Source organism: Ranitomeya variabilis, chromosome 3, assembly GCF_051348905.1.
Source record: "Ranitomeya variabilis isolate aRanVar5 chromosome 3, aRanVar5.hap1, whole genome shotgun sequence".
NCBI classification, from domain to species: Eukaryota; Metazoa; Chordata; class Amphibia; order Anura; family Dendrobatidae; genus Ranitomeya; species Ranitomeya variabilis.
In genome coordinates this window covers 277,230,047-277,257,477 of record NC_135234.1, presented here as the reverse complement: position 1 = coordinate 277,257,477, position 27,431 = coordinate 277,230,047, and the positions used below count along the sequence as shown (strand labels likewise).

Genomic DNA, 27,431 nt, shown 5'->3' with positions numbered 1-27,431 from the left:
TCGCGTAAGCCCCGTGACAGATACCTCAAAGGGAATCTGTCAGCAATGTATCACTTAGTTTACTGGATGCAGTAGTTGTGATATAGTCACAGTTTTCGCTGTCGCAGACCTAGCAGAGCTCACATGTTGATCTGTGTATAACCTGCCCACACCACAGCTCTCTGGATACATTGTATAGTGACAGTGCTGCTAGTCAGTTCTTGGGCATGGTTGGGCAAGGAGGCAGGTGCCAAGCTGTCCTCTAGTGATAATCTCCTGCTGATAAAGCAATGATTGTATTGCAACAGCAAAACACAGCCTAGAATGTGACATCCCTGCAATCAGAGTCTCTGCTCCTACATTATGCTGCTCTCAAATTACATAAGAAAAACCTGGTGACTGATTCCCTTTAAGATTGCTGTGAAATGACAAGATATTTAAAAAATTTTGATTAAGTTTATTCTATCATTTTTTAGCAAAAAGCCGAAACATTTCCCTTCCCATGGACTTAGACTCACACGTCAGTTGTTTACTGAACAGTTCATCAAGTTCCCTTCAAAGAAATCAGCCCACCTACAAGCAAGCTACCTCTTCAAGAACCTTCACTCGCGTCACTGCCACACAGAATCAGTGGGACTACAAGAATATTGTAGAAAAATTGCAGGTCAGTATTCCGAAGAAATAAGTCTTCACACAAACTAACTGTATTATGTAAATTTACATGCTGTCAAAAAACAATCAAGTGATGAGTGATGACATTTATTTGGTGTTGAAATGGTATAGGAATGTGCTCATCTACCTGCAGGTCTCACATGCTCAGTCCAGGTCTGTGCATCCAATAGAGTTAGCACACTGGGCAGAAGACTATTCTGCGGTGACCAGCGGACCACTATGTTGAAGACTGGCTGTTCGGAGACCGAGCGTGTGTGACCTGCAGCTTTCAGATCAGTATCTGGGCTTACTATGTACGCCAAGTACAAGGTTCACCACACTATGATAGTAAATGCCTTAAATCTTCTCTGTGTCATTGTTTATAAGCGTAGAAATGGCAAACTGTCCTTCTATTTTATGCTCTGTTCAGTAGTGGTTCAGCACTTTCACCGGTATTACACTGACCCCTCTCTTTTGTCTTCAGGATATAATAAATGTGCTAGAGGAGCAGCTAAAGCCGCTTGTAGAAGCAGAACAGTCTGTTCTTGTTGATGTCCTGCATCACCCTGAATTACTGTTCGCTGAAGGAACTGACCCTCGTTCACGGTGTGAGAGTGGGGGCTTCATTTCAAAGTAAGATTTTTTGTAGAATTTGAACAACACAGAATAACAGAATTAATGTGTCTCCTTCACATATTTATAGGCAGGAGTGTTTGGTGGGCTGATTTTACACATGCAGCATTGGTATATATTATTATTTTTTGAAATATGTGTATGTTGCTTGTATTTTTTAATTAGTTTTCTACCTTTTTCAGACTTATTCAGCACACCAAAAATCTTATGTCTAGTGAAGAAAAGCTGTGTATAAAAGTTTTACGGACACTACAGCAAATGTTAGTGAAGAAAAATAACTATGAGGACCGGGTAAGTAGAACTAGCAAAAGAAAAGGATGTAGCTCACCAGTATAATTCCACATGCACAGTGCGAAGAACCTGCCAGCTTGCTGGGGAAACTGGAAAGAGGGAGAAAACATCCAGGATTCTGGGACACTCCAAAACCTTCTACCATTCTAAGTGGAACTAGCTCTAGCTTTCTCTGATAATTTAGTGTGGTTTGTATTCTGAAATACATTGACATAAAAGGGTATAGGTATAAAGTAAAGATGCATCTATATGTTCCATCAACCAATATTTTAAGCAAAACAAAATTGTTAACACCTTATAGGGCCAATAAATTCTATAACGAAACAATTATATTCCTATGGAACCTTTCAATGAACCCCAGTGGAACAAAGGAGAAAGAGTGGAGACCACTCACATGTATAGCAAGAACCAACCACCTGAACTATAGACCAAATTCAAAGAAATTAGTGGCACAGATATACGTTTAAAATATTTACTTTATTTGCAATGGTTACAGCATAATTTGTGTGCACATGTTTGAAAACAAAAATAATAGGCGACGTATATGTAAAAAATTCCAATATATAAAAACCTAAATAGGCATAAAGGGGCACCAAAAAGATAAAATATTACGTAGGACTCCCACAGATAAAATCCAGATGTAAACAAAGGGGGGGAATTATGCCACAAGTGACCTCAAATTCATGTGAACAAACTGGAAATCATAAGCACTAATAATGCCCAGAATGTGAGTATGTTTATAACACAGACAATAGTGCAAAGTGCAATGTGCAAAATAATAGAAAAAAAAAAGGGGGGGGGGGGGAGGTGAGAGGGAATAATCGGGAGTTCCTGTACCTTTAAGGCGCCACCAGATCAAAACAATGCGCACACCCCGACGCGCGTTTCGGATAGAAAATCCTTTGTCAGGGGGTTATATTGTAGGGGAATATAAGAGTGATGTGGTTAATACTTCGGGAAGCCTTAGAGCATCATGCACCTGCTGTATTTGGAGTATATGTGTTACAGTGCAGAGCATGCACACCACCATTTAAAAATATAGCAACAGGCTTCAAATTAAGCATTCTTGTGGAGGTACCATAAAGCACATAGTATGACAGACTGAAATGCACTGGGCCGTCTGCATGAGCCTTTAAACCCTTGCTTTCACTTAAAGGGAACCTGTCACCACGTTTTTGGAAGATGGGATAAAAATAGCGTTAAATAGGGGCAGTGGTGGGCGTTACATTAGTGTGTTTGTTATGCGTTTATTACCCACCTAAGTTGCCGAAATACCTTTGCAAAGTCTCCGTTTTCGCCTGTCAATCAGGCTGGTCTGGTCAAAAGGGCGTCTTGTCTTCCCCCAGATTTTGCGTAGTTTTCCGTTGGTGGCATAGTGGTGTGCGCATGCCCAAGGTCCCGAATCCTCTGCCAGGGGATTTAAAAGAGCGCGCTGTTCGTTATTTCATTGGTGATCGGTGGGAGCGGCCATCTTCCTTTGGCCTGCGCGTGCGCAGAAGCGGCGCTCTGCTGGCCGCGGCTTCAGGAAAATGGCCGCCGCGATATCCATCTGCGCACGCGCGGCATCCCGCGGCCATTTTCCTGAAGCCGCGGCTAGCAGAGCGCCGCTTCTGCGCACGCGCGGCCAAAGGAAGATGGCCGCGCCCACCGATCACCAATGAAATAACGAACAGCGCACTCTTTTAAATCCCCTGGCAGAGGATTCGGGACCTTGGGCATGCGCACACCACTACGCCACCAACGGAAAACTACGCAAAATCTGGGGGAAGACAAGACGCCCTTTTGACCAGACCAGCCTGATTGACAGGCGAAAACGGAGACTTTGCAAAGGTATTTCGGCAACTTAGGTGGGTAATAAACGCATAACAAACACACTAATGTAATGCCCACCTCTGCCCCTATTTAACGCTATTTTTATCCCATCTTCCAAAAACGTGGTGACCGGTTCCCTTTAATATTTTACATCCAACCCATTTGAAAAGTACATTGAACTTTTTCTTTGTACAACTGAACATTTTTATTTGGCTATAATTTTACTTTAGAGCAGCTTTGGAGCCTAAGGAATAACAACAGTATGAATAGAATTAGCAAGTGAGGAACTGTCTTGTAACTCTTACAGGCCATAAAGCTTAGGTTGGGACGTGTTTAACATAGTACCATTCTTTATACACATATAAATCTGCACAATAACTGCAGGAAAACTCTCATTTTGGAACTGTTAGGTCAAAGGCCTGGCAAAGCCCATACTGAAGTATTGCAGCAAGCCAAAGAAAATAATCATGAAATGAAACTACTAAGAAAAGCAGCAGAATCATGTTGAATACCTGCAAAGCTGTGAAATCATTAGATTGATCAAGAAATATACCCAAATGGGCTTTCATACAATCTCAACTAGATAAGCGATAAATAGCTATTTGCATATTTAATTTCCCAGAGGAGAATTATAAGGCCTAAAAGTCTCCTTACACCAGCCTGCCCCTCTTCATTCTCCCTCAGTCAGAGGCCTGACTATTTGCATAGTTGTTTAATAGCACACACTAGACAGACTCCAAAATTCCAGTTATCAGCAAGGGAAGGGCCTAAGAATAATGTGCAATGTGTAAGTTTACTGGAAGGCATTAAATGGCTGCTCTCTGTCAGTTAGCTGAGAAGACTGTGCTGTTTTATGTAGAATACACACTAACTGGTGGCAAAACACACACTAACTGTGTACAACTAACTGGTCGCCACGGAAGGCAATTAATGCCTGCTGCTATACCCAGTGGCTTACCGATATGGCTGCTAATAGTCGTAAGCTCTATAATTTGTGTATTGAACATTTCTCATTTTGGAACAAGAATAGTAATGCTAGCACCATAACTATAGTTCAGTTACTACTATGTAGTGTATTATGCACATGCATTGTACACCAGCATGGATTCTCGTGTAGGATGATTAATTCTGTGATATAATTAAATCTGTGCATCAGCTTCACTATAAGAAAATGTAATGGTGTTCAGCATCATTATGGAGAGAATTTTGTTGATTATCAGTGTACAGATAACCTGCATCTCCACCAGCTCAGCATGTTCATTATTACTGCACAGATTCTCAATATCTTTATAAATGAATCCTGCAATTTACCTTTTTCTCCTTCGCTGTCTGACTCGATTTTCTCATCTGTCCCTATAGGGAAATTTACTAAGGAAAACCCTTCTAAATAATTACCTGCAAAGCAAGAAGTCAAGTGCTAAAGGCGAGACCACTGATAACTCTGCCATGGGTAATGACCACTTCCCCTACCTAATAAATCAGCATTTTTCTAGATCCTTATAGTTTTAGTGCAGGAATAATGTCTACATTGTATATAAAAACCTTACTCCTACACTTGAGCTGTAAAATTCTATTGTTTACACTTTTATGACCACTATCTAGAGCTTCTAGCATTATAGTTCTAATAATAATATACATTTTCCCGAGATGATCATAGGTTTCCACTTTTTTATTTATGGCATTCTGGACTGAAATCATATCATCAATTTTCTTGACAGGCCAGGACCAGGATTGGTCTATAATAGCTCCAATTCAATGTAAGCTGGACCGAGAGGGAGCAACAAAACTTGTGGCTGACCTTATAATGAGTTCCAAAAATGATAAGATCTTTCAAGAAAGCATTTTACTGGCCATTAGACTATTGGATGGAGGTAACACAGAAATACAGGTATTTAAAAACATTGAAATTTGTAGACTCTTAATGTAATACTTACAAAAAGGGATAATACCCTCTCATTTTGTTATTGATTGTCACTGGGATATAACAATATTAATAGCGGAGACTTTGGCTTATCACCTCCAAAGTTTCGAACCTTTACATATGCAGTGCAGGGATTTGTAGCTCAGCTCAAAGATTATGGAAGAATTAGATCAGTAAGTGCATCCCACAGGGACAGGCATCCCAAAGTTTCCTGAGCCAACACTAAAAGCCCCAGATGCATCCTGTAGAAAAATGAAACAATGTGCAACAAAAAGATGTAAAAATACATGAGGTATTGGTTGATGGGGGAACTTGGGTTTCCTGTCCCTGGTGGGTTCAGAAGGAGCTAGCATAGTGCTGGGCAGCACATATTGCTGGGCTGTTAGCCAGACACTGTGCACAACATCTGTGTGACTGGCGCCCTATACAAGCCGTAGCTGTGTGCATTTACAATACTAGGCAACCACCTCCAACATGAATGATAGGTGTGCGAGTGGTTGTTTCACATGCATAATGATATATTTCACATGTATTTTGCACCTGTTTGCCTTAATCATAGCAGCCTACTGCATCCTGTAATCCTTAAGTATACGTGACCTGGTGTTGGTAAATACGGCTGCCTTTTTTCTGTGAAGTTTCTGGTATTTTATATCCTTTTTGGTGAGTTGCTTAGCTGAAAGAGAAATAATGCAAGCGGGCATCAATAGCCTATGCTGCTGCTCCTTCATTCTTGCTGTTGTTATATCACTAGCTGACACAGTACAACATTACACCAGTGGTCCAAAACTAATATTAATATTAATCCTAAATGTATATCTGTTTATTATATGTAGGTGTCCCCTATTCATGTAGAGCATTTATGCATATTTTATTCCAAGTTCATTTTTTCAAAGTGCATTGCAGTTAATCATGGCAGTTAGACAGGGCAGGAGGCAGGTAAGACATTTAAAGAAACCTGTTACCCGTACATTTGGATTGCAACAAATATGTACCATATACATTTGTATAATTTACATCTTGGCTGCTGCATTCACTCACATCCACATTCCTTGAACAAGCTCTTTACAATCCATCCTTATCAGCCCCTCTGTCCTCTCTTCACCTTTGTATAGCACTCACGCTCTTTTCACAATGCTAAACTGCACAGATCTATTCAGTCCCACCATATAACACAAAAGACGCTCTCACAAATCACTTAACCGTCTGCAAACTCTTTCTCTCCTCCTTCTCCTAGTCACAGGAGATATCTCTCACAACCTTGGCCCTTCATGTTATAGTAAGTCGAAACTCCTCACATACTACACTCAGAAAACCCCAAATCCCATTAATATTCCCTGCATGCCTTCTGTCAATCTTTTAACTGTGCCCTCTGGAATTCTTGCTCAGCATGTAATAAACTCTCCTTCATCCATTACTTTTTCCTTTCTCTTAACCTTACACTTCTTACTGAAACCTGGATCCAGCAGTCAGACACCACCGCCACTACTGTTCTCTCATATGGTGGACTACATTTCTATCATACCCCAAGATCGGACAACAGACCAGGTGGAGGCATTGGTCTGCTTCTGTCAACCAAATGTACCTTTCAGTTTATCCCCCAAGTACCCTCACTTATCTGTTGTCCAAGATCGGACAACAGACCAGGTAGAGGCGTTGGTCTGCTTCTATCAACCAAATGTATCTTTCAGGTTATCCCCCAAGTACCCTCACTTATCTTCCCTTCCTTTGAGGTACATGCTGTCAGACTACTGCCCCTTCTTTCTACGAGTGGGGGTTGTGTATCATTCTCCAGGCCCCTCCCGTCAGTTCTTTGATCACCTTGCCACGTGGCTTCCAAATTTTCTATCCTGTGACATCCCCACCCTCGTCATGGGAGACTAACATCCCCATTGGTTTTCCCCTCTCCCCATCTGCCAACTTTTATCTCTAACCTCCTCCTTTGGCCTTTCACAGCTTACTTACTTTCCAACTCATGAAGATGGAAATCATACATCAATTACTTAAAGAACATTCCTTGAACAAAACTGTGCTGCTAACTATAGACCTGTGTCTAATCTTCCCTCCATCTCTAAACTCTTGGTCCACTCCTGCCTAATTAGCTATCTCCCAGAACTGTTGTGAATTCCGCTCTTGGGCTCCCTCCGGTGGTTGTGGCACTTTTGTGAGTTCTGCTCTTGGGCTCCCTCCGGTGGTTTTGAGTGGAATGGCTGCTTCTTGGATTTAGCATCAGCAGCTGCTTCCACTGATCGTCTTTCTGGCTCGGCTATTTTAGTCTGGCCTTATCCCTCACTCAGTGCCAGTTGTCAATTGTTCCTGCTTGGAGTCACAGCTCTTTTGGATTTCCCTGACACTCTGACCAGTTCAGCAAAGATAAGTCCTTGCTTGTCCTTTTGCAGTCCACTTGTTGTTGACTTTATTGTTCAGCACATTCTATGTTTTTCTCTTTAGTCCAGCTTATCAGTATGGATCTATTCAGCTAAGCTGGAAGCTCTGGGCAGCAGATTTTGCCCTCCACACCTTTAGTCAGGTGTGGAGATTTTTACATTCTCTGCGGTGGACTTTTCCTAGTTTTTATTACTGACCGCACACGTGTTCTGTCCTGTACTATCTATCTATCTAGAAGTGGCCTCCTTTGCTACATCTTGTTTCATACTACGTATGTCATTTCCTTCTCCACTCACAGTCATTATTTGTGGGGGGCTGTCTATCCTTTGGGGATTTTCTCTGAGGCAAGATAGCTTTCCTTTTTCTACCTTTAGGGGTAGTTAGCTCTTAGGCTGTGACGAGGTGTCTAGGGAGTGACAGGAACATCCCATGGCTACTTCTAGTGTTGTGTTAAGATCAGGAACTGCGGTCAGTATAGTTACCACCTGCTCAGAGCTCGTCGCATGTCGCTCCTAAATCACCAGACCATAACAGTACAACTGGCCAAAAATGAGTTAAATGCATCTCAAAAGAAGGAAAAAAAAAAGAGTTCTGAGCCATTTTTTTTCTTCTTTAGTCTGTTTTGTCTTTTTTCTTCCTCTTAATCTCTGGGTGGTTCAGGATTTTGGCGCGGGCATAGATGTTCAGGGTTTGTTTTCTCGTGTGGATCAGCTTGCTGCAAGAGTACAGAGTATCCAAGATTATGTTGTTCAGACTCCGGCTTTAGAGCCTAGAATTCCTACTCCAGATTTGTTTTATGGGGATAGATCCAAGTTTTTGAACTTTAAAAATAACTGCAAATTGTTTTTTGCTCTGAAACCCCGTTCCTCTGGTGATCCCATTCAGCAAGTTAAAATAGTCATTTCTCTGCTGCGTGGTGACCCTCAGGACTGGGCATTCTCCCTTGAGTCAGGGGATCCGGCATTGCTTAATGTAGATGCATTTTTTTCAATCGCTCGGATTATTGTATGACGAACCTAACTCTGTGGATCATGCAGAAAAAACCTTGTTGGCCCTGTGTCAGGGTCAGGAAGCGGCAGAATTATACTGCCAGAAATTTAGAAAAGGGTCTGTGCTCACGAAGTGGAATGAGGATGCTCTGGCAGCAATTTTCAGAAAGGGTCTTTCTGAAGCCCTTAAAGATGTTATGGTGGGGTTCCCCACGCCTGTTGGTTTGAGAGAATTTATGTCTCTAGCCATTCAGATTGATCGGCGCCTGCGCGAGCGCAAAGTGGTGCACCATATGGCAGTGTCCTCTGAACAGAGTCCTGAGCTTATGCGATGTGATAGGATTTTGACTAGAGCAGAACAGCGGGAATACAGACGTCAGAATGGGCTGTGTTTTTACTGTGGTGATTCTGCTCATGCTATTTCTGATTGCCCTAAGCGTATTAAGAGAGTCGCTAGATCTGTTACCATCAGTACTGTACAGCCTAAATTTCTCCTGTCTTTGACCCTGACTTGCTCATTGTCATCCTTTTCTGTCATGGCATTTGTGGATTCAGGCGCTGCCCTGAACTTAATGGACTTAGAATTCACCAGGCGCTGTGGTTTTTCTTTGCAGCCTTTGCAGAGTCCTATTCCTTTGAGGGGTATTGATGCTACACCGTTGGCCAAGAATAAACCTCAGTATTGGACTCAGCTGACTATGTGCATGGCTTCAGCACATCAGGAAGATTGCCGTTTTCTGGTGTTGCATAATTTGCATGATGTTGTTGTACTGGGTTTTCCATGGTTACAAGTACACAATCCAGTGCTAGATTGGAAATCTATGTCTGTGACTAGTTGGGGTTGTCAAGGGGTACATAGTGACGTTCCTTTGATGTCAATTTCGTCTTCCCCCTCTTCTGATGTTCCTGAATTTTTGTCAGATTTTCAGGATGTATTTGATGAGCCCAAGTCCAGTTCCCTTCCTCCACATAGGGACTGTGATTGTGCTATTGACTTGATTCCTGGCTGTAAGTTCCCTAAGGGCCGACTTTTCAATCTGTGTGTGCCAGAGCATGCCGCCATGCGGAGTTATGTCAAAGAGTCTTTGGAGAAGGGGCATTTTCGGCCGTCTTCGTCACCATTGGGAGCAGGATTCTTTTTTGTTGCCAAGAAGGATGGCTCCTTGAGACCCTGTATTGATTATCGCCTTCTTAATAAGATCACGGTCAAATTCCAATACCCCTTACCTTTGCTTTCTGATTTATTTGCTAGGATTAAGGGGGCTAGTTGGTTTACCAAGATTGACCTTCGAGGGGCGTATAATCTTGTTCGTATTAAACAGGGTGACGAATGGAAAACTGCATTTAATACGCCCGAAGGCCATTTTGAATACCTTGTGATGCCTTTCGGGCTTTCTAATGCTCCTTCTGTATTTGTCCTTCATGCATGATATTTTCCACAATTATCTTGATAAATTCTTGATTGTGTATTTGGATGATATTTAGATTTTTTCCGATGATTGGGAGTCTCATGTGAAGCAGGTCAGGATGGTATTCCAGATCCTTCGTGATAATGCCTTATTTGTGAAGGGGTCTAAGTGCCTATTTGGAGTTCAGAAGGTCTCTTTTTTGGGGTTTATTTTTTCTCCTTCGTCTATAGAAATGGATCCTGTTAAGGTCCAAGCCATTCATGACTGGATTCAACCCACATCTGTGAAGAGCCTTCAGAAATTTTTGGGCTTTGCTAATTTTTATCGCCGTTTCATTGCCAACTTTTCCAGTGTGGTTAAGCCCCTGACCGATTTGACGAAGAAAGGCGCTGATGTGACCAATTGGTCCTCTGCGGCTGTTGAGGCCTTTCAGGAGCTTAAACGCCGATTTACTTCTGCCCCTGTGTTGCGTCAGCCGGATGTTTCTCTTCCTTTTCAGGTTGAGGTTGACGCTTCTGAGATTGGGGCAGGGGCCGTTTTGTCACAGAGGAATTCTGATGGTTCCTTAATGAAACCGTGTGCCTTCTTTTCCTGAAAGTTTTCGCCTGCGGAACGCAATTATGATGTTGGCAATCGGGAATTGTTGGCTATGAAGTGGGCATTTGAGGAGTGGCGACATTGGCTTGAGGGAGCCAAGCACCGCGTTGTGGTCTTGACCGATCATAAGAATCTGATTTACCTCGAGTCGGCCAAGCGGCTGAACCCTAGGCAGGCTCGATGGTCCCTGTTTTTCTCCCATTTCAATTTTGTGGTCTCGTATCTTCCGGGATCTAAGAATGTTAAAGCGGATGCCCTCTCTAGGAGTTTTTTGCCTGATTCTCCTAGAGTCCTTGAGCCGGTTGGCATTCTTAGGGAAGGGGTGATTCTTTCTGCCATCTCCCCTGATTTGCGGCGGGTGCTTCAGGAATGTAAGGCTGATAAACCTGACCGCTGTCCTATGGGGAAGCTGTTTGTTCCTGATAGATGGACAAGTAAGGTAATTTCTGAGGTCCATTGTTCGGTGTTGGCCGGTCATCCTGGGATTTTTGGTACCAGAGATTTGGTTGCTAGGTCCTTTTGGTGGCCTTCCTTGTTGCGGGATGTGCGTTCGTTTGTGCAGTCCTGTGGGACTTGTGCCCGGGCTAAGCCTTGCTGTTCCCGCGCTAGTGGGTTGCTTTCGCCTTTGCCTGTCCCTGAGAGGCCCTGGATGCATATTTCCATGGATTTTATTTCGCATCTTCCTGTGTCCCAGAAGATGTCTGTTATCTGGGTGGTTTGTGACCGGTTCTCTAAAATGGTCCATTTGGTACCTTTGCCTAAATTGCCTTCCTCCTCTGATTTGGTTCCATTGTTTTTTCAGCATGTGGTTCATTTGCATGGCATTCCGGAGAATATTGTGTCTGACAGAGGTTCCCAGTTTGTTTCTAGGTTTTGGCGGGCCTTTTGTGCTAAGATGGGCATTAATTTGTCTTTTTCTTCGGCGTTCCATCCTCACACAAATGGCCAAACTGAGCGAAGTAATCAAACCTTGGAAACCTATTTGAGATGCTTTGTGTCTGCTGATCAGGATGATTGGGTGGCCTTCTTGCCGTTGGCCGAACTTGCCCTTAATAATCGGGCCAGTTCGGCTACCTTGGTTTCGCCTTTCTTTTGTAATTTTGGTTTCCATCCTCGTTTCTCTTCAGGGCAGGTGGAGCCTTCTGATTGTCCTGGTGTGGATTCTGTGATGGACAGGTTACAGCAGATTTGGACTCATGTGGTAGACAATTTGACGTTGTCTCAGGAAAAGGTTCAACATTTTGCTAACCGCCGTCGGTGTGTTGGTCCTCGGCTTCGGGTGGGGGATTTAGTCTGGTTATCTTCTCGTCATGTTCCTATGAAGGTTTCCTCCCCTAAGTTCAAGCCTCGGTTTATTGGTCCTTATAAGATTTCTGAGATTATCAATCCAGTGTCTTTTCGTTTGGCCCTTCCTGCCTCTTTTGCCATCCACAATGTTTTCCATAGATCTTTGTTGCGGAGATAAGTGGTACCCGTTGTTCCCTCTGTTGATCCTCCTGCCCCGGTGTTGGTTGAGGGGGAGTTGGAATATGTGGTTGAGAGAATTTTGGATTCTCATTTTTCGAGGCGGAGGCTTCAGTATCTTGTCAAGTGGAAGGGTTATGGCCAGGAGGATAATTCTTGGATTGTTGCCTCCGAAGTCCATGCCGCCGATTTGGTTCGTGCTTTTCATTTGGCTCGTCCTGATCGGCTTGGGGGCTCTGGTGAGGGTTCGGTGACCCCTCCTCAAGGAGGGGGTACTGTTGTGAATTCCGCTCTTGGGCTCCCTCCGGTGGTTGTAAGTGGTACTTTTGTGAGTTCTGCTCTTGGGCTCCCTCCGATGGTTTTGAGTGGAATGGCTGCTTCTTGGATTTAGCATCAGCAGCTGCTTCCACTGATCGTCTTTCTAGCTCGGCTATTTTAGTCTGGCCTTATCCCTCACTCAATGCCAGTTGTCAATTGTTCCTGCTTGGAGTCACAGCTCTTTTGGATTTCCCTGACACTCTGACCAGTTCAGCAAAGATAAGTCCTTGCTTGTCCTTTTGCAGTCCACTTGTTGTGGACTTTATTGTTCAGCACATTCTATGTTTTTCTCTTTAGTCCAGCTTATCAGTATGGATCTATTCAGCTAAGCTGGAAGCTCTGGGCAGCAGATTTTGCCCTCCACACCTTTAGTCAGGTGTGGAGATTTTTACATTCTCTGCGGTGGACTTTTCCTAGTTTTTATTACTGACCGCACACGTGTTCTGTCCTGTACTATCTATCTATCTAGAAGTGGCCTCCTTTGCTACATCTTGTTTCATTCTACGTATGTAATTTCCTTCTCCACTCACAGTCATTATTTGTGGGGGGCTGTCTATCCTTTGGGGATTTTCTCTGAGGCAAGATAGCTTTCCTTTTTCTACCTTTAGGGGTAGTTAGCTCTTAGGCTGTGACGAGGTGTCTAGGGAGTGACAGGAACATCCCACGGCTACTTCTAGTGTTGTGTTAAGATCAGGAACTGCGGTCAGTATAGTTACCACCTGCTCAGAGCTCGTCGCATGTCGCTCCTAAATCACCAGACCATAACACAGAACACTCTCTTCTTGACCCTCCACGATCCCGTTTACGCTCTTTACACTCTTCTGAAACTGCCCTTACTAAAGTCTATAATGATCTACTAACAGCTAAATCTAATGGCCACTACTCTTTGCTGATTATCCTGGATCTCTCTGCAGCATTTGGCACTTTGGATGACGAGCTCCTCCTCACTACGCTCCACTCCAGTGGTCTCAATGACACCATATATTGCTTCGTCCTCACTGGTGAGGTGCCTGAGCAACCTTCCTGTTCTGCAGTCTAAGTTGTGTAAGGTTGCGTACCAGTTCCTGCTGCACTCTGTGGCAGATCTTGCTGCTGCACTCTGGTGCAGATCCTGCCTGCTGCACTCTGGTGCCGATCCTGCCTGCTGCACTCTGACACGAACTCTGCCTGCTGCACTCTGATTCAAGCTCTGCCTGCTGCACTCTTATTCAAGCTCTGCCTGCTGCACTCTGATACAAACTCTGCCTGCTACACCATCGAGTCTGTCTTACTGGGTCCAGCTGCTGTGCGTTCGTTTGTCTGTCCTGTAATGGCACCTGGCGTTCATCGGGAGACAAGCCTAACCTCACCATCTGAGGCTCTAGTGAACAGTTCGGTGCTCGCTTAGTCATGCCCCTCCAGGCTCTCCGCAGTCGGTGGCACAGTGGTTCCACAAACCACGTCCGTGACACTCATTAAAAATTTTATTCAAAACCAGGACTCTTGTATCATCTGTACTCACAGCCTTTATACATTTAATAGCCCTCTGTGTCTGTACTTTTACACATACTGGTTCATACGGATCATGCAGCTTTACATGAACACCCTATTTATTACATTAGTGGCTGGTCCGTACAATGAAACCAATTGTTACCATCTACCTTTCGTGTCCCCCCCTATTTCTTCATAGATTGTAAGCTTGCGAGCAGGGCCCTCATTACTGTTGGTATCTGTTGATTTATGTGATTATTGTTATTATGTCATGTCTTTTATTGTCTGTACAAATCCCCTCTAAAATGTAAAGCGCTGTGGAATATGAGATAAAATAATTATTTTAATAATCTAAGCTAATCGTTTTTTATCTCATAAACTTTAATTAAAAAGTCCTAATTGCTTTATTTTATTTTTTTACCTACTTTTGATTTGATGACATTTTGTTTGAGTATCCCAGCATGCACTGGAGATTCTCAAACGGGATATCATCAGGGAACAGAGGCTGTAATCACTGTCATGATCCTGTCCACACCCTGACATAAAGCGTCATCATTGATGTTCGTTTTAGGGACTGGACTAGTCCCTGATCTACTGAGCATGCGTCTTTTGTCATTTTCGACATATGCTCAGTCCGAGCTACCTTGTCACTGTGCAATATTATTTTCAGTGCGCAGTGACAGTCAGCTTCCTTGGCAAGCTGGCAACAGAGTGCACTGCAAATGCATATTTAAAAGAGAGAACAAGGCAAGCAGAAACCAGCTTCCCCGAAAGTGATGTCTGTTTCGGGACTGGTCTCTGCTTTTTCTGCTTGCCATATTCTCTTCTCATAAAGCGCACTGACAGTGTGCTCCATTGCCAGCTCTTCACTTCTAGTTAGAGCCGGCGTGGGAGTGCACTGTCACTGTGCATTTACAGTAATATAGCACAGGCAGCATGGAGCTCAGACTGAGCATATGTTACAATTGACAATTAATGAATCCTCAGTAGAGTTGGGACCTGGAACAGAAGTAGCCAATGACGCGTTGTTTCAGGGTGGACAGACACTGCAGCAGTGATCGTAGCCTCTGACACCCTGGTGATATTGTGTTTCAGTATCACAGCATACACTGGGAATTCTCAAACAAAATATCATCTTAATGGATGTATGGTAGGTAAAAAAAAAGCTATTAGAGAGAGAGGGCTTTTTAATTAAAGTGTATTAGAAAAATGATTAGATTAATACAATAACTGGACATTTAGGATTAAAATCAATATTAATTGCAGACCACGCCTTACATATTTCAGAATGCCTTTTGACTAAACCCACTAACTGTCCTACCTGAACCACTATATGGACTAAATAAGTTGAAACTGGAGGCAACATATGAAAAAACAATGTGAACCCAATCTATCGAGTGTTTTAACTTGAGACATTTGGAAAGAGACATACACAAAACATTTCCCTTATTAGAAGCAATTTCCCTTTGCATTGTTCCATGTGTTTTGAGTTAGAATACAGTAAATTAAAGCACAATGTTTATCTTTAAACTGAAATGTTAATGACATTCCCATATTTTTTGTTTTCAGAATTCATTTTACAATCTAATGAAGGGTGACAATAAGTCAGAAAAGTTTTTCAAGGTCTTGTTTGAAAGAATTAAAAGTGCTCAGCAGGAAATCAAATCTACTATGTCTGTAAACATGAATGATTTAGGGTCAAATGAAACCAATGAAACAGATGAAAATCTCCCCACAAAAGGTAACTGACATCAGAACAATCAGTTTAGTCGAAAGGCGCAAAGTATATGTGTAAAATAAATCTGAAAGTTGAATTTCTTTGCATTTGCTGATGATTTATGGAAATAATATATTTTGATATTAATATTTGTGAGATAACGTTGTGTGGATTAGGACAGAGAAGAAAAGTAGCTGGTAAAATTCACAAAATTAACCTTTTCATATGTTTCCCTTGTAAGGTATTGTGGTGCCTGCTTCTTCAAGGACCATAACAGGTGGACCCCACCATCGCAAAGGACATGAAGGGGGAGAGCTTGGGGAAGGTAATGAAGTCGGTCCTATTGTCCTAATTATGGAACCTATATTGAGATTTCTTCAACTGTTGTGTGAAAACCACAACCCAGACCTGCAGGTAAACATGAGTTCCTAACATTATTCAAGTCGATCACTCATTTATATTTGATGAAATGTACTGTATATCCAGTAAAAATGTAGAAAATAGTATTTGACTATTTAGAAACTAGTTGGCCTGTGCAAAATTTTCGCACATTGGTTGTCGGGGGCGCAGGCAATTTCAGGAAAATCAAGCTGGTCAAATGTTAATGTATTTAATGAGATGATGAACACAGAGAGGTATATATAGATGTAGTAATATATTGGTAATACAATAAATTGGTTTGATAAGTAGAGGCTAAAAAAATGTCAAAGGTTGTGGTGCCATCTGCAGGTTATTGTTTTTTTCTACAGGTTTCTGAAAATGAATATTTAAACTGTACTTATTGATCAAATCGTGAATGTGTGGTTTGTTTGTGTCTCTTCATGCTGAAGGGGGCAAGTTTACCTTTCAAATGGTGTATTATTTGTGTGTGTGGGGCGAAGTAATCACAGAAAAAGCAGTGCATGTTTACAAATGTGTTTGCATATGTGACTCACCTGCAGTGAAGTGTGCAATCCTCAAATTTGCCTGAAATAGGCTGGGCAAGCACTTCGGCAAGCTGTAAAGACCCAAAAGCAAATGCCACCTGCAGGTAATTTGACCTTTGAAATGGTGTATCATTTGTGTGTGTCAGTGGAGTATAAATGGAGCAAGTGTGCAATTGAATAGGCAGTGCATGTTTACAAATGTGTTTGCATATGTGACTCACCTGCAGTGAAGTGTGCAATCCTCCAATGTGCTGAAATCGGCTGGGCAAGGAGTTTGTCAAGCTGGAAAGCCCCCAAGGCAAATGTTAAGATTTGTTTGTGATGTCTGTAAGCAGCTTTCTGATAGTGTGCTTTGGGGTAGTGTGGTGCCACCTGCAGGTCATTTTTCCTTACTGCAGGGTTATGAAAATTAATGTTAAAACTGTATTTTGTGATCACATCGTGGATGTGTGGCTTGTTTGGCTATTTTCTTGCTGAAGGGGGCAAGTTTACCTTTCAAATGGTGTATCATTTGTGTGGGTGCAGTATGAACGGAGATTCAAAGTAATCACCAAAAAAGAGTGTTTAGAAATAATATATAAGGATCACTGTAGCCTAAAAGAGTTATATCATAAATGCAAGTTATCTCCTATTAACAAGAACAACTGAGTACGACATTCCCCTAGGCAATAAGAAAAGCTGTAGTGCGCATGCCGGACTCCAGCCACATTTTTGGGACTTCCAGGCAACTTATTATCTATCTTGTGTATTATTGAGGACTTGCAATTATACTACAACCCCTTTAATAATTCATAAATTATATAGATGATAATACTCCTTTAACATGAGCATTAACATTTTGTCATGTCTGACGCTATTCACACTAGGGTGTCCGACAGACAGCGGTAATTCTGCATTCGTCCACTATGCGCTCAGTGGCGCCGGCTAGATTTCTTCTAGGTTGTCCGGGGTTAATCTAGCTGGTACTCGGATTGGAGGCTGGGTCTCGCCCACTGCCTTTAAATAGTTCTGCTGAACTTTGGGCGTCACCGATTATAGCTTCTGTCTTGTGCCTGGTGATCTTGGTCTGGAGTGGTGGGCTAGGAGAGGAAATATTGTATCTGGTGGTGTATTATCCTTCGTCTTATTTCTCCTTCCTATATTTGTATTTGTTTTGCCCTGTGCACATTATAGTGTTTTCCTGTGTGTCTGCGGTGTGGTGCATTTTTAGTTTTCCCTGTCTGTGCTTTCTGTAGGGGTTGGTGTGAGGTTTTATCACTGGGTGGCGGGTGAAGGTTTTAGCTTAGTACTGAAACAGGACTCAGGGTCAGGCCTGGCGGCCCAGACATGCACACCTTCAGTGTAAACTCTGGGAGAGGGACAGACAGGGTTTCCCTAGTCTGAGGGATATTGCAGGGGCCCGGGTAATCAGCTGTACTGTAGTCTACCCAGTACCCCCGTGACACATTTCATATAATCGACCATTAGACACACGTGTGGCATAGCCTTACAAGTTCTTCTATCAGTAAGTGAGAGAAATAGCATTGCAGTAAAATTATTATATGGCTGCATATCTATCTGCTGGCTTTTCCGCAGTGCATTACCTAAATAGGATATCTAGTCTTGTTTCATAATTGGTTATCCCTGCTGGGAATGATTTTTTTTTTCTACAGTGGCATAATGCTTCAAGGACGGAAAAACACAGAACATTCCTCAATTGATAACGCGTGCCACAATCGGATTTGTATGGGATCTCGCTATGACTCTTTGAAGTAAGAGACTTGGTAAAGGCCCAATACACTTCCTTTGGTGTCCTATAATGGCTCCTTTTAGTAATTTGGTTGTGTGCTTGATACCCGATTTAAAATCTATGATTATCAAAAACTAGACTAGACAAACATTTGTCAAAACAAGCATAGCGTTCTATAGGTTATAGAATATGCTTCAGTAATGTTAACATTTCATACTTGTAAGGATAGTAAGCTCATTTTCCAGTAATTGCTAAAGTAAACGTTTACTGTAAATTACCCATTTTTCCATCAGAATTTCTTGCGGAATCAGAATAATAAGACCAATTACAACTTAGTGTGTGAGACTTTACAGTTCCTGGATATCATGTGTGGGAGTACCACAGGCGGTCTTGGTCTTTTGGGTCTATACATTAATGAAAAAAATGTGGCTCTTATAATCCAGACCTTGGAGACCCTCACAGAATATTGCCAAGGACCTTGCCATGAGAACCAGGTATGTCACATGTTTTGGCATTAACTAGTAATACATATCACCTAAAGAAAAACTTTCTGATATTAAAATGACATTTAAGCTGTTTTTATTATAGGGCATCTAGACCTCCACCAATTGTAGTACCGCAAAAGTGATCAACTTAAAGGGAACCTGTCAGCAGGATTGTGCACAGTAACCTACGTACAGTGTCAGGTCAGCGCCGTTGTACTGATTAAAATGATACCTTAGTTGATGAAATCCGTCTTGTGGTGGTTGTTTAACCTTTATTTTCAGTTTTTAGTTAATGACATGCCTGTGCTCCAGGGCGACCTGTGAGGGGGGTCTTCATGTGATGCTCTGATTAGCTGTTCATAATGCAGCCTGCTGACAGGTTACTGATCCCTCACTGACCTGCCCTTTTATGAAAATGGTGCCCACTGCGCCAGCCCAGTAGCAGCTATTGGTGTGTATAGAGATCCAATAGCTACTATTGCGCAGGCGGCAGCAGCTCCATCTTGGTGGAGAAGGAAAAAATAAATTCCTCCTCCAAAATGGCGCCTCCCACACTTGCGCAGTAGCAACTTTCGGAGATCGGCGAGAGCTGCTACTGCGCAGGCTCCAAGTGCCATTTTCAAATTGATTTTTCTTTACACTCGCTCAGTAACATCAAGAATACTTATTAGCTGGACACTAAACATGTGATTATGCTGCAGCACAGGTGTCACACCTGCCTGCAGAAGCGTTTTTTGTTTTTTTTCTTCAGTATGTACACTATTCATGGCAACACAAGTCTCAGTCATACTAAAATAAAGACAATTAGCACAACGCACCAACCCATTTCCTCAAGTTACAAATGGGTCACACTCCAAATTAGATATGAACATACTGACATAATGGTTTATTAAACCCAGTCAAGAAGTGTATAGTTATTTAAAACCAAAACCTTTATTCACATGTAACAATACAAAAAATGTTAAAACAGTGCTTCACAATCAAATACAATTTATAGATGCCAAGGAAAGCAGCAAAGTTTGTAGGTATAATCCCCAATGGTTTCATATCAATCACCAAATATACTTTTTCCCGTGGTTTATACCGCAGTCAACACCGCAAAATTGCTACCATTATCATTACTGGTGATTATATAGAAGCCCTATGCAATGTGGTCAGACTAAGCCCTCATAAATCAGATCATGGTCCATACAAGGGGAATGCTAAGGGCTGACTATAATTCTTAATATAGAGCACACGGGAAGCAACCAAATATTGCACCTAGTCCCTATCATACAATCGCGCGTTTCGCATCCGCTTCCTCCTGGGGACGCCCCCAGGAGGAAGCGGATGCGAAACGCGCGTCGGGGTAGTCAAGGTGCAGCGTGCCACGAGGCGGAGGAGTAGTGATTCAGGTAATATGTATCGGGCAGGTGGCCCGCAATGTTTTACATGATGGTTTATCAGATACATTGCCTGTACGGTGTGGTGGACTTTATAAGGAGTGGTGTTTCGGGGGATATTTTCTTCTGATGGTGGGAGCTTCCTGCCAGGGACTGTTTAAGTAGGGCACGTGATTGTATGATAGGGACTAGGTGCAATATTTGGTTGCTTCCCGTGTGCTCTATATTAAGAATTATAGTCAGCCCTTAGCATTCCCCTTGTATGGACCATGATCTGATTTATGAGGGCTTAGTCTGACCACATTGCATAGGGCTTCTATATAATCACCAGTAATGATAATGGTAGCAATTTTGCGGTGTTGACTGCGGTATAAACCACGGGAAAAAGTATATTTGGTGATTGATATGAAACCATTGGGGATTATACCTACAAACTTTGCTGCTTTCCTTGGCATCTATAATTGTATTTGATTGTGAGGCACTGTTTTAACATTTTTTGTATTGTTACATGTGAATAAAGGTTTTGGTTTTAAATAACTATACACTTCTTGACTGGGTTTAATAAACCATTATGTCAGTATGTTCATAAAATAAAGACAAGACAAAATTTTGTGGAATAAAATTGGCCGTGATGTTTATTCTTGGGTAACTTAAAACGTATCAGTAAAAATACCAATTGAACGATTCATATACAAACCAAACATTCCAAGACTCCATTAAACAATCCACCCAGAAACTGGGTGATTTTCCCACAATATAAACATCACGACAAGGAGAATATTACAAGGGGGGGAGGGTGGGATCTTCTTTTCTTCAGCACTCGCCTCAGAATGCCTCAAATCTGCCATAACAGGCTTTAAATACTCCGGCAACTGCCCAGCAACGCACTGTCCACCCAAAAACCTGCTGGCTTAAACCAGTACTTCTAAAAATAACTCAAACTTGCCCAGCACTTAGCCTCAAATTAACCCCTTAATAGGACTGTGGCCTTGACCTATTCATTGCCTGTGTGGCCATGCGACCCCCCCCCCCCTTATTCCCTATTTCTTACGGGGGGGGGGGGGGGGGGGACTGCCATGGCAACACAAGTCTCATTCATACTAAAATAAAGACAAGACAAAATTTTGTGGAATAAAATTGGCTGTGATGTTTATTCTTGGGTAACTTAAAACGTATCAGTAAAAATAACCAATTGAACGATTCATATAAAAACCAAACATTCCAAGACTCCATTAAACAATCCACCCAGAAACTGGGTGATTTTCCCAAGAGCCTCTACTCAAAGAGTTGAGGCCCCCAAAAAAACACACAGCCATTTTTCCACAATATTTTGTAAATTCAGGTTAAAAATGTCGAGGCCAATGTTAGATAAATGAATCATATCCTGGCGGTACAGCCCTGGTAAAAAACCTTCGAGGTCGTCATGCCTAAAGGAAAATCCATTAACTAGAGGCAATAATTTTTCCATGCCTCTATTAACCCTCTTGCGAACTTTATTCATAAATTTGAGTTCCGGTGAATTCCATACAAGCCTGGAAATGCTCTCAGAGAAAATGAAACCCGGATAAGGAAAAGATTGTCTAAAGTTAACAATATCAGAACGCATAATGGCTAGTAAGTCCAGGGTTTTTAATTTCCTGAGATCATTCCCGCCTGCATGAAACACAACCAAATCTGGGAATGGAAACAGATTAAAACATTTTTGAAATTCTAAAACCAAATTGAACCATCTCAGACCGCGAACTCCATGCCAGAAGATCTGCACCTTAGAAACATCGAAAGACAAATTTTCGTAGTAGCATCTTTTACACGCTCTCTTCTGGGCCCAATAAATGAAAGGGTATCCGATGACCCAAATTATGAATGGACCTGCAAATAAAATAGATATTAGTCATCATATAAATTATGCCGAATATAAAGTTTAAACCTCCCCGACTCCCATTGTCCAATTTGCCTGATTTGGGAGTCACAAAGGCCGGCCCTAGACGCCTCCGTCGTCGCTCCAATCCTGAAGGAATGAGATGTTATTCTAAGATGTCGTTTCCCTAAAACTCTCAAACACTTCTTCATAATAAAATTAAATTGAAAAACTGTAGCAGGAGAACAGTCCTTATGTAAAAATAAAGGGCCCTCCTTTTTAGGTCTAACAAGCAGCCACTTCTTAATGTTGAATACTGGGCAAATTGCAGGGTCAGCAAAAGAAACAATTTTCAAGCTTGATCCCCTGGCCAACTGATCCGTTTTGGACCTTCTAATGACTAAAAAAATAAAATTGTCACTGACTTTTAAATCTGAAAGCATCAATCCTGAGGGCTGAGATTTTTTACTGGATACCACCTCTCCTATGCAGAGGGCCCCAAAGAATGACAAACAAAATGCTGCATAAAATAAAGAAACCTCGTCCGAATCAGAACAGACTCGGCCTAGGGCCGAGCAAAGTTCTTTTAACAGCGGGAGAGAAATCGGGCGTCTGCTGTCAGGCTGAAAGTTACCTTTCTTGTAGCCTTTCAGAAGTTGCTTAATTGAAAAAATTGAAGCTAAAGACGATTCGCCGCCAAGTCTAAGGAAAAATGAGACACCCGCTAAGTGTTTGGTTACGGCGGAATACAAAAGGCCCTGAATAATTAAAGACTCTGGAAATTTTAGACCGGAAATGGGGCTGGCAATGTTAGGATTAAAAAGATGCAAATTACAAAATTCAGTCCACGATTTCCAGGCAACCGAATAACTGGCCCCTGATCGAACAGATAATGAATTTTTAATAAGCTGAGGGATCAAATTGGAATCACTTCCCAAATAGACTGGGGGCAGGGTGTCGCTTCTGGATCTGCATCTGGCACCTGCAAACGAAAGAGCGACCAATGATGTTCACACAGTGCATCGGCCGCTGAGCTCCATTTGCTTTCGCCAGAATATGCTTTCAGCCAAATATTGGATTTAAGACAAACCAGTACCAGTTGTCTTAATATGCAGGAAACCCATTTGTTTTTTTACGCTAATGTGTTAATGGAAAAAATAACCCCCGGGTCCATAGATAGAATACTGATTCTCGAGTTTTGCATACCGTACCCCCACAGGGAAACGGCAACAAAAATGGAAAAAATTTCTAGAACCATTGTGTTCCTGGTAATGCCGTAGACAACCCATGCCTTAGGCCAAGGCTGCGAGATCCAATGTGTTGAAAAAAGAATGCCACAACCGGAAGAACCATGTACTGAGAAAAGAAACGGAAAAGAATCTGAAGAGACAAAAGGGGATTGCAAACAAGCTTTGCCGTTAACCCCTTCACCCCAAAGCCTGTTTTCACCTAAGTCACAGGGCCAATTTTTACAATTCTGACCACTGTCACTTTATGAGGTCATAACTCTAAAACGCTTCAACGGATCCTGCTGATTCTGAGACTGTTTTCTCGTGACATATTGTACTTCATGATAGTGGTAAAACTTCTTCGATCTGACTTGCATTTATTTGTGGAAAAAAACAAAAATTTGTCGAAAATTATGAAAATTTAGCAATTTTCAAACTTTTAGTTTTTATGCCCTTAAATTAGAGAGTTATATCTCATAATATAGTTAATAAACAACATTTCCCACATGTCTGCTTTACATCAGCACAATTTTGGAAACATAATTTTTTTTTGTTAGGGAGTTATAAGGGTTAAAAGTTGATCAGCGATTTCTCATTTTTGCAACAAAATTTGCAAAACCATTTTTTTTATGGACCACCTCACACTTGAAGTGACTTTGAGGGGTCTATATGACAGAAAATGCCCAAAAGTGACACCATTCTAAAAACTGCACCCCTAAGGTACTCAAAACCACATTCAAAATATTGAATATTTAACTTTTTTTCACAAAATTTTTACTTCAGATCCAATTTGTTTTATTTTACCAAGGGTAACAGGAGAAATTGGACCAAAAAAGTCGTTGTACAATTTGTCCTGAGTACGCCGATACCCCACATGTTGGGGTAAACCATTGATTGGGCACATGGCAGAGCTCGGAAGGGAAGGAGCGCCATTTGACTTTTCAATGCAAAATATTAATTTTCACAAAAAATGATCTTTTTGCCCCAAATTTTTTATTTTCCCAAGGGTAACAGGATAAATTGGAGCCCAAAAGTTGTTGTGCAATTTGTTCTGAGTACGCTGATACTTCATATATGGGGATAAACCACTGTTTGGGCGCATGGCAGAGCTCGGAAGGGAAGGAGCGCCATTTGACTTTTCAATGCAAAATTGGCTGGAATTGAGATCGGAACCCATGTCGTGTTTGGAGAGCCCCTGACGTGCCTAAACAGTGGAAACCCCCACAAGTGACACCATTTTGGAAAGAAGACCCCCTAAGGAACTTATCTAGATGTGTGGTGAGCACTTTTATCCCTCAATTGTTTCACTAAAGTTTAGAATGTAGCACTGTGAAAATTAAAAAATCATTTTTTCTTTCCACAAAATGATGTTTTAGCCCGCAATTTTTTTTCCCAAGGGTAACAGGAGAAATTGGACCACAATAGTTGTTGTCCAATTTGTCCTGAGTACGCTGATACCCCATATATGGGGGGGAACCACTGTTTGGGCGCACGGCAGAGCTCGGAAGGGAAGGAGCGCCGTTTGAAATGCAGACTTAGATGGATGGGTCTGCAGGTGTTATGTTGCATTTGCAGAGCCCCTGATGTACCTAAACAGTAGAAACCCCCCACAAGTGACCCCATATTGGAAACGAGACCCCCCAGGGAACTTATCTAGATGTGTTGTGAAAACTTTGAACCCCCAAGTGTTTCACTACAGTTTATAACGCAGAGCCGCGAAAATAAAAAATATATTTTTTTCCACGAAAATTATATTTTAGCCCCCACGTTTTTATTTTCCCAAGGGTAACAGGACAAATTGGACCCCAAAAGTTGTCCAACTTGTCCTGAGAACGCTGATACCCCATATGTTGGGCGGAACCACTGTTTGGGCGCACAGGAGAACTCGGAAGGGAAGGAGCACTGTTTTAGTTTTTCAAAGCAGAATTGGCTGGAATTGAGATCGGACGCCATGTCGCGTTTGGAGAGCCCCTGATGTGCCTAAACAGTGGAAACTCCCCAATTCTAACTGAAACCCTAACCCCAACCCTAACCCCAGCCCTAACCCTAGCCCTAACCCCAGCCCTAACCCTAGCCCTAACCCCAACCCTAACCCTAGCCCTAACCCTAGTCCTAACCCTAGCGCTACTTTCACACTAGCGTTTTTTTGCATATGTCGCAATGCGTCATTTTGGCGAAAAAACGCATCCTGCAAAGTCATCTGCAGGATGATTTTTTTCCCCATAGACTAACATTAGCGATGCATTGCGACGTATTGACACACGTCGCAACCGTCGTGTGACGGTTGCGTCGTGATGTGGCGGACCGCCGGCAGCAAAAAACGTTACATGTAACTTTTTTTGTGCCGACGGTCCACCATTTCCGACCGCGCATGCGCGGCTGGAGCTCCGCCCCCACCTCCCCGCACCTCACAATGGGGCAGCGGATGCGTGGAAAAACAGCATCCGCTGCCCCTGTTGTGCGGCGCTTGCACAGTATGCGTCGGTATGTCGGGCCGACGCTAGTGTGAAAGTAGCCTAATGGGAAAATGGAAATAAATATATTTTTTAAAATTGTATTATTTTTCCCTAACTAAGCGGGTGATGAAGGGGGATTTGATTTACTTTTATAGCGTTTTTTGGGCGGATTTTTATGGTTGGCAGCCATCACACACTAAAAGACGCTTTTTATTGCAAAAAATAGTTTTTGCATCACCACATTTTGAGAGCTATAATTTTTCCATATTTTGGTCCACAGAGTCATGTGTGATCTTGTTTTTTGCGGGACGAGTTGACGTTTTTATTGGTACCATTTTCGGGCACATGACATTTTTTGATCGCTTTTTATTCCGATTTTTGGGAGGCGGAATGAACAAAAACCAGCAATTCCTGAAATTCTTTTAGGGGGGGGCGTTTATACCGTTCCGCGTTTGGTAAAAAGGATAAAGCAGTTTTATTCTTCGGGTCAGTACGATTACAGCAATACCTCATTTATGTAATTTTTTTATGTTTTGCCGCTTTTACGCAATAAAAACTATTTTATATAAAACATAATTGTTTTTGCATCGCTTTATTCTGAGAGCTATAACTTTTTTATTTTTCTGCTGATGATGCTGTATGGCGGCTTTTTTTTGCGGGACAAGACGACGTTTTCAGCGGTACCATGGTTATTTATATCCGTCTTTTTGATCGCGTGTTATTCCACTTTTTGTTTGGCGGTATGAGAATAGCATTGTTTTTTGCCTCGTTTTTTTTTTACGGTGTTCACTGAAGGGGTTAACTAGTGATATAGTTTTATAGGTGGGGTCGTTACGGACGCGGCAATACTAAATATGTGTACTTTTATTGTGTGATTTTTTTTAATTTAGATAAAGAAATGTATTTATGGGAATATATATATATATATTTTTTTCTTTATTTAGGAATTTTTTTTTTATTTTTTTTTTACACATGTGGACATTTTTTTTATTTTTACTTTGTCCCGGGGGGGACATCACAGATCGGTGATCTGATAGTGTGCACAGCACTCTGTCAGATCACCGATCTGACAGGCACTTTGCAGAGGCTTGCCGGCGCCTGCACTCAGCAGCTCTCAGCAGGCGCCGGCAAGCAGGGTCATCTCATGACCCGGAAGGAGTCCCGCGGCCATCTTGGATCCGTGGACTGCTTCCAGGTCACCGGAGCAGCGCGATCCCTGTGCGATCCCCCTCTATGCCGCTGTCACTATTGACAGTGGCATCAGAGGGGTTAAATGCCCGCGATCGGCGATAGCGCCGATCGTGGGCATTGCTGCGGGGTGTCAGCTGTCATATACAGCTGACACCCGCACCCGATCACCGCGGCGCTCAGCGCGAGACCGCGGTGATCGATGCGCCGTACTAGTACTGCGGCTGGCACTAATGCAGTGCCGGCAGCGCCGTACTAGTACGGCGCATGGCACGAAGGGGTTAAAGTCAGCAAGAAAAGAGAGCCAAATTTTGGCATCTTCTCTTTCTTCCGAACCGGTTCTAATGTGTGAATTAAGGGATGAAAAACCACGTGTAGAATCATAAAGGCGCCGAGAGAATGCCTGGCCAATTGGTATAATCCGTAAAGCAAAAGTCAATAAACCTAATAAGGACTGTAAGTCCCTTAGGGTGATTTTCTGCTTAGAAAGAAAATTATTCAATGCAGAACGCAATTTGGTAATTTTGTCTTCAGGCAGTCTA

The 27,431-nt window shown here is 42.4% G+C and overlaps 1 protein-coding gene across 2 annotated transcripts in view; it reads left to right on the top strand.

Annotated features, from left to right (window-relative positions):
* Nucleotides 1-27,431, top strand: part of ITPR3 (inositol 1,4,5-trisphosphate receptor type 3) — an 825,364-nt gene that overhangs the window by 492,231 nt on the left and 305,702 nt on the right. For both annotated transcript variants that reach the window (XM_077295501.1, XM_077295502.1), the window contains 8 exons: nucleotides 456-643; nucleotides 1,115-1,263; nucleotides 1,446-1,554; nucleotides 4,726-4,816; nucleotides 5,085-5,254; nucleotides 15,489-15,660; nucleotides 15,878-16,050; nucleotides 18,585-18,785. In XM_077295501.1, coding sequence (XP_077151616.1) covers nucleotides 456-643; nucleotides 1,115-1,263; nucleotides 1,446-1,554; nucleotides 4,726-4,816; nucleotides 5,085-5,254; nucleotides 15,489-15,660; nucleotides 15,878-16,050; nucleotides 18,585-18,785 — 1,253 coding nt within the window. The remainder of the gene's footprint in view (nucleotides 1-455; nucleotides 644-1,114; nucleotides 1,264-1,445; nucleotides 1,555-4,725; nucleotides 4,817-5,084; nucleotides 5,255-15,488; nucleotides 15,661-15,877; nucleotides 16,051-18,584; nucleotides 18,786-27,431) is intronic.